At 57.8% G+C, this 7,086-nt stretch overlaps 1 protein-coding gene across 1 annotated transcript; it reads right to left on the reverse strand.

The window, feature by feature from the left end:
• Window positions 1-636: 636 nt before the first annotated feature.
• Window positions 637-6,812, reverse strand: CBX4 (chromobox 4). The gene is made up of 5 exons (XM_066234124.1): window positions 6,561-6,812; window positions 6,369-6,412; window positions 5,174-5,239; window positions 3,046-3,112; window positions 637-2,767 (listed from the first exon to the last, which is right to left on the reverse strand). Exons 1-5 carry the CDS (start codon window positions 6,627-6,629, stop codon window positions 1,364-1,366), a joined length of 1,650 nt encoding a protein of 549 aa, XP_066090221.1. The 5' UTR covers window positions 6,630-6,812; the 3' UTR covers window positions 637-1,363.
• Between the last annotated feature and the right edge of the window lie 274 nt (window positions 6,813-7,086).

Raw genomic sequence — 7,086 nt, forward strand, 5'->3', positions numbered from 1 at the left:
GGGGCCATTGATGTCAGCAAAGAACGCTAGAAATGGTGGGAGTGTCTCCTCCCTGATGAACCAGCCCGTCTGACCGGCAGGGCGATTACTGAAGAGGAACACCCCTGCCCCATCAGGGACAGCGCCTGCGTGTTGGCCCTAGGGGTGGGGGCAAAGATCAGCAGATGCCTGGCTGGTGCTGCACCCAGTAGGGGCTGGTTTCACCCAGGTCTCTGCGGATTGCTCACCCCACCCATGCACCTACCCCTACTGCAGATCCCAGGATTGCCAGTGCCCTGGGTCCTCAGGGTGGGAACACCACTGGCACCCCCCTCAGAAATCCCCCTCTCATTTGAAGTGTCTCTCGACTTTCGGGGAGCGGGGTTACTCCTCCCGAGTGCAGGCGCCTCTGCTTTGGAAACCAGGCCTCTTTGCTTTGCTAAGGTTTAGCGCAGGAGCAATAGGTTTCCTCCCTGACACCTAAGGAGGAATGATGGGGAGGAGTCCACAAGGGTGCCTCCTATGCTCCCTCAGCGATAATCTCCAAAATCGAAAATGCACCTTCAACATCTCCATTTAATATTTACATTCAAGCAGGTAATAATTGGAAGCTTATAGTTTAGACATTTCTAGTAGCAGCAGTTTCTAGAGAGCTCGTTTAGCTTTTTAACAAACTTTTTTTTTCTTTTTTTTTGCACATAGAAACAACACATCCATGTGTACGGTATCAAAAAATATATACCAAGGTTACTGGTATTGCAGTTCCTGGAAGGGAAGGAAATGAAATCAAACGAAATACTGAATGAACGGGAAGAAGGGTCAACAGAAAATAGTTTGTCTGATATAGAATATAACATGATCTAGAGGAAACTCCATAAATCTAGGCTTTTATATTTCAATATATAAATACCTACAAATAAATATATAGATATCAACCCGCAGGGGGTGGTAGGGTCTTTTGAGCTCAAACAATACATTTCAATAATAACACCACGTACAAACGGGAGTAAAGTCTGCACTTGACAAGTTAGCACGGTTAAAATATAATACTATAATTCTTGAGACCGCCGCGCAGTGGCTGCCCTGTCAGTCTGGAAGGTCCACAAGGAAGGGGAGGGGAACAGATGTGTGTGTGTGTGTGGGGGGGGGGCGAGACCACAGGCACCAAGTGGAAGGTGCCAGTTTGGGGCAGGGGCCGGGCTGGCCCTGCGCCCCAGCAAGGATCCCACACAGCTGGATACTAGGGATGTGGTTACTGCGGCTTTGGGGTCAAGCTGGGGGCTGGTCTGGATCTCCCCTAAGTGGGCTAGTGGAGGAATCCGCCCCCAGGCTCCAGGTGCTAAGCTCCTGTGGGGATAGAGCTTTCTCTTCTGATGCCCTGGGGCTACACCGTCACATACTCCTTGAAAGTGACGGTGAGGCAGTTCGCAGTAACATCGGTGATAATTATATTTCCAAAGAAGGGCTTGAACTCGCTCAGCGGCTCCTCCGGCTCGTCCTGGGCCTCGGCAGGAGGCATCTCGGCTGCTGTCACCGGCACCGTTGCCACTGCCGCAGTCGCCTCAGGCTTCACTTGAAGGCTGCTGGGCAGCTCCCCAGCCTCACCACGTGTCTTGACGCAGCGCAAGTCTATGGGCTCATCCAGGTCCGAATCCAGCAGGATGACCTCGGGCTGCTGGAGGGCCGCAGGGGGCACGTCAGCTGGGTGCTCAGCAGCAGGGCTACCCCCCAGGCAGGTGGGGGTGCTGATGCTACGCGCTGTCAGTCGCTTCTTGCAGGACTCCCGCTCGCTGTGGGTCTCAGAGAGGCAGCGCTTGCGAGCATGGGAGAGATTGAGGCCCACCGCATGGTGGTGGTGGTGATGGTGGTGGTGGTGGTGGTGATGGTGGGAGGGTGGGTGCGTGCTTCGGGCTGGGTCCCAGGCCAGCAGGTCAGGCTTGGTGGTGAGCTGCAGAGGCTGCTCCCCAAAGGCCTCCTTGGTTGGGGAGAGCTTACGGGAGCAAGTGTCCTCTTGGGGCTGTGGGTCACCAGCGCCAGGTGCCTCCTCCTCTCTCCTCTTAAAGGGAGCTTCCACTTTCTTCTCCTCTGTCCCTGCTGCCTTTTTGAAAGTCCTGTCCACTGGGGGATGGCGCTCTTCTGAGGCCCGTTTCCTGTGGCTGGGAGAGCGCCTCTCGCCCTCCGCCACCTCTCCAGATTTGATCTTTACCGCCTGCATGCCATTCTCCATGTATTTGCTCATCACGATCACAATACGCCCATTTTTGTTCTTGTTCTTGACGATCTTCATCTTGCCCCCAATCCCATTGCCTGGCACTGCCTCCTTGGAGGCTGGTGTCATCCCATTGGGGGGGCCCTTCTCAGAGCCTTTGCCCGGAGCCCCAGTAGCAAGTGCCAGGGGCTTGACGGCTCCCAGGTAGCTTTTGGCTCCTGCTCCGTGGGCCCACTTATCCGGCGGGTGGCTTTTGGCACCCAGGTCCGGGCAGGTGGGGCTGGGCGCCTCCTTGTGGCTGCCCTGGTACTGCAGGTCATACATCTTGGGGTCAGGCTGGTAGGGGTGGTGCTTCTTGCTGTTAAGCTGGTAGTAGTACTTGCCACTCTTGCCAGGTGGTGGGGGCTTGCCCGCCCGCTCCTTGCTGTGTGGCTGGTACTGGTGATGCTTCTTGCTGTTGAGCTCATACTGGTGCCCCTGGCCCTTGCCCTGAGTGCCCAGCTCCAGCTTGGTGCGGTTGTCTGCAGAGGAGTCCTGGAGTCCGCTCAGCACATTGGAGCGCCGGGCAAAGGTAGGCACCTGAGGGAACGGGGCAGAGATGGACAGGAAGGTGTAAGGAGAGATAAAGTCAGCCTCCAGAATCAAGAGAACCCCAACCCTCACCCAGTGGGTAACTGTGTTATCAGGGAGAGGTGTAAAAGGTCAGGTAGAAAGGAAAAGAATTAAGAGTGCTCAGTTGAAACTGCCCCCTCCCCAAGCCTTCTCCCAACCAACCCCCTTCAGGCCCAGAAGCAGCTCAAGTAGCAACTTAAAGGGAAAGACTCATGGGCGGCCCCAGGGTCAGTGGGTGTTCTCACCTGCACCACCAGAGGTTTGGGCTTCGGCCCTCTCTTCCGATATCCCATCAGCTGCTCCTGCCGTTCCCTGGGGAGACAGAACAGAGGGCAGCTCTGTTAGCTTCAGGGACTTCTTGCTATGCTCCAACCCGCAGTGATGCCCCACCTTTGGTGAGCAGCTGGGCCAGCAAAACCCACAGGGATCAAGAACTCAAGGCAGAAAGTCCCTGAAACCAGCTGGGTGCCTCAGCCAGTTCCAGAGCTCCACTTTATGCTGGCACTGACCTTCATCTGCCCAAGGGGTCCTTTGAGAACAGCTTCCCCATCTCTGAGGGCCGCACCTGAACTGCCGCACCCCCCAACCCTACCTTTATGCAAGGGAAATGGCAGCTCAGGACTGGGTCACTGACACTGCCTTGGACCAGTGGTCCTGCGTAAATTGGAGTGGGTCCAGGGGTCCAGGGGATGCAAACAAGCCCAAAGGAGGTGTTTGAGGACCACGACCCTCCTGTTAGAGGCACGGGATGCTAATGACCTCATTATGATTCAGACAAGAATGCTGCTGGCAGCAAGGAGACTCATTTTCCTAAAGGCTAGGCATTAAACGGGGGGAAGGGCTGCATCCTTGTTTACACAGCCGCAAATGAGCCAATTAGGGGCTGGGGGCGGAGGCCAGCCGAGGAGGCTGAGGTCTGGCCGGGTTTGCAGCCGCCTGGTGAACCCGCTCCAAGGCAGCCAGAGCAGAGAAGCTGGGCGGAGCAAGGAAAGAGCACAAGCCCCGCCCCCTCTCAGAGCTCGGCCCCCTCGATTTCCAAATTAATAAAGGCCACAGGCGGTAGTGGGGGTCAATACAACTGCCAGGCTTCCTCCTGCGGTGTGGCCTAGGGTGACCTGAGGCTGGGGGACAGATTGTCCCAGCACTGGCCAGTCCTCCACGGGAGAAGGGGATGTCTTTCTGGCTTTGGCCAATGTTGCAGCCCATTTTTGCATCAGAAACTGACTCTCCTGCGACCCTAGGCACGCCCTACTGGTGGGCTAACTCAAGGGAGTTCCACCAAGCCCGGGGAGGGGGGGCGGGGGGGCAGCCGAGAACTGACTCCGAAGTTGCATGGCGTTGCAACAGCCTGCGTTTTATTACTCCGGGGACCCATTATGCAACATGGCATCAGCCGCTGACATGGTTACAGGGTGGTGAACTCCCAGGTGGAGCTGGCGCAGGATACCTTCTCAGCGCTCCCCCTGCATTGCTGGAGAGCAAGTTCCCTGCTGGTTGCTTGCTCCAGGGTATAGAGTTTAGTTTTAGCATCAAACATACCACAGGAAATAATGTAAAATAAAAGGGGGGTGGAGGATGGAAGGCAGTGCAGTAGCCGAGCTCCATGAGCCCTTGCCGCTCCTCCCCTTCTCTCCAGCCCTTCCCCCTTCTGTCCTCCCGAAACAGGGAACCACAGCCACCAGGCAGTGAACCCAGCTGCAGCAGCTGCAGCGTAACAAGCATCTGTGTGCAGAAAGATGAGCCACTGGTAGGATACCACCTCTACCACCAGGCAGCGCCCACCTCACACCCTTTGAGCCAAGCTCACCTACCAAGTAGCCCAGTGAGGTTGTGAAGAGCACCCAGTGCCAACTGGAATCTGACCCCTCTTTCCCAAGCTCCCTGAGGGTGACGGTGGGGGCTTCAGGTCTTGTCAACTTTTCTCCAGCCCCCAACAGGTTAAGTTCAGTTCCCTGACGTCCCTTGGTTTTACAGTGCCAGCTCCCTTGGAGCTGCCCAGCGATATGACAGGGTCAAGTAGCCCGTGGCTGCAGAAAAGCAACACCTTGGCTCTGGGGGTGGGATTCCAAAGTTGGGATGGGAGGGGGCCTTCAGGGGACGAGGCACTACTCGAGTTCTTGGACACATACCTTTCCACAATGCCCCCAAAACACAAGGCTAGCCTTCTTTGGTCCCGCCCCACCCCCACCCCCAGGCTGCAGCAACCGCCAAGGACATTGGTTAGAGAAGCCCGAGGCTGCATGCCTTTTAGGCCTGTTGGGGGAAGGGGGCTCTCGCTGGCCCCTCTCGGCCACTTCCCCCTTATGACTGCGTGGCCCACTCTCCCATTCCCACACACGGTCCGGCTGTGGGCAACTGCTGGCAAAAGCTCACCTGTTTTGGAAGGCGATCAACAGCCGGGGGTCCAGGATGTTCTCCTCAGGTTCCCACGTGTTATATCTTGCAAAGGAAAAGGGAAGGGGACATGGTGTAAAAAAAATAAAATAAAAATTCCCCGAGGCAGAGTTGTGACCTCCAGGTAGGGAATGACAGAAGGCTCTACTATGTCTTCATGAAACAAAAGCTACTTAGCTGTGGGTGTGGGGGCTGGAGGGTAGATTCTGCAGACCTGACACGGCTCCTGATACCCCCCCCCCAAGTCAAAATAAACACACGGGCAGGAAGGGGAGGGGTAAGGAAAATGAAACTAGCAGTTTATTTTGCAGTTGTCAAGAATTTTAAGCATGTTACTACGACATGTTCCAAAGCCACTTTGCTCACCAGGAACCCTGTATGCAAAGCACCCAAAATGCAAAGTCGCAGTGCCCTCCTGTCTCCCTAGCCCCAAGTCTCCGCTAGGACTTCAGGCGTTCTCTATTTGACCCCTAATCCGATAACCGCCAGCCGAGCGGCCCCCCCCTAAACCCCTCGCGGCCCTGGAGCCCGCTGTCACAGACAAGCACCCCCAAATACTGAGCAACACAAAAATATGCCTCTGTGTGTGAGTGTGAGTGTGCCTGCCTGCGCGTCTGTCTTCATCCGGTGCCTTCGCATTTCAAATTAAAAAAAGAAATTCCCCACCAAAAGCGCTGCAGTGACAGTTCCCAACATTTTCTGCCTTTTTTCTTCCTCTCCTTGCACCACTAGGAGGGAAGAGGCACACAATTGCATTTTCGTCGCTTTAAAAAAATTTTTTTTTTTTTTGGTTTTGCAATATGGAGCCGTTCGGTGGAGGGAAAGGGGAAAGGAGCCATTTTCTGCTGCACATCAGTCAGTGCCTGCGCCCTCCCTCCCTCAGCCGGCCTCCCCGGCTCGGCCCCGCGCCTCTCTAGCTCCTCCGGCTCCTTTTAGTGCATAAATTAGTGATGGCATTTCCCGGAGAGCGGAGCACAACACAGGGCGCCGGGCTCGGGTTCGGCGGCTCGGCTTCTCTGGTGCCTGCCACCGACTTCCCCACCCCCTCCTCCCTCCACCCCACCTCCACCCAGCCTCTCGCCCGCCCCCCCCCCCCCAACAAACCCGGCGGGTCCCGAGCCCTGGAGCCCCGCGCCGCAACACCCGCATCCCCCAACCCTCCGCGGCTACTTACTTGGGGGACCAGCCTCTCCATTTCACCAGATACTCCACTCTGCCCTGCGGGGGGGGAAAAGACAGCACTCCATCAGCTTCCGCGGGATCCCCGGCTCCAGCCCGCAGCCTCCCCACCCCCTCCAAGCCTTCTCGTGGGCTGCTTGGGCCGGCGCTCCCTCACCGCCTCGCTGCCGCCTACGCGCAGCCCTACCTTGCGGATCCGCTTCTTCTCGATGCTCTCCACCGCGAAGACGTGCTCGCCAACAGCTGGCAGCTCCATGGCCGAGACGCAGCGCGCCGGGGCGCGGGCAGCCGGCGCGGCTGCAGACACTGCTCGTTCCCGCCGGCGCCCCGCTGCCGCCCCGGCCGAGACGCCCCCGCTGCCCTCGCCGCCGCCGCCGCCCCTTGCTCCGCACAGCCCAGCCCCGCTGCCCGCGCCCTCCCCGACTCCCGGCTTGCGTTCGCTCAGACAACTGAACCCGGGCTGCGGCTGCACAAGAACTCATGCAAATCCGAACGTCAGCGGGCGGAGCCTCGCCGGGCCCAGCTCGGCGTCAGGGGGCGGGCCGCAGCACGGATTGGCGCAGCTGAGCGTACCGGAGGCCTCAGTGCTGGGCGCGGATGGGGAGGTGGAAGGACGCGGGAGGAGGCTTAGAGGAGGAGGGCGCTGGGGAGGTGCAAGGAAGGGATTCTCGAGCCTGGTCTAGGGAAGCTGGAAGGAGGGAGCGGGACCCGGC

The sequence above is a fragment of the Saccopteryx bilineata genome, chromosome 6, assembly GCF_036850765.1.
Source record: "Saccopteryx bilineata isolate mSacBil1 chromosome 6, mSacBil1_pri_phased_curated, whole genome shotgun sequence".
Classification (NCBI taxonomy): domain Eukaryota; kingdom Metazoa; phylum Chordata; class Mammalia; order Chiroptera; family Emballonuridae; genus Saccopteryx; species Saccopteryx bilineata.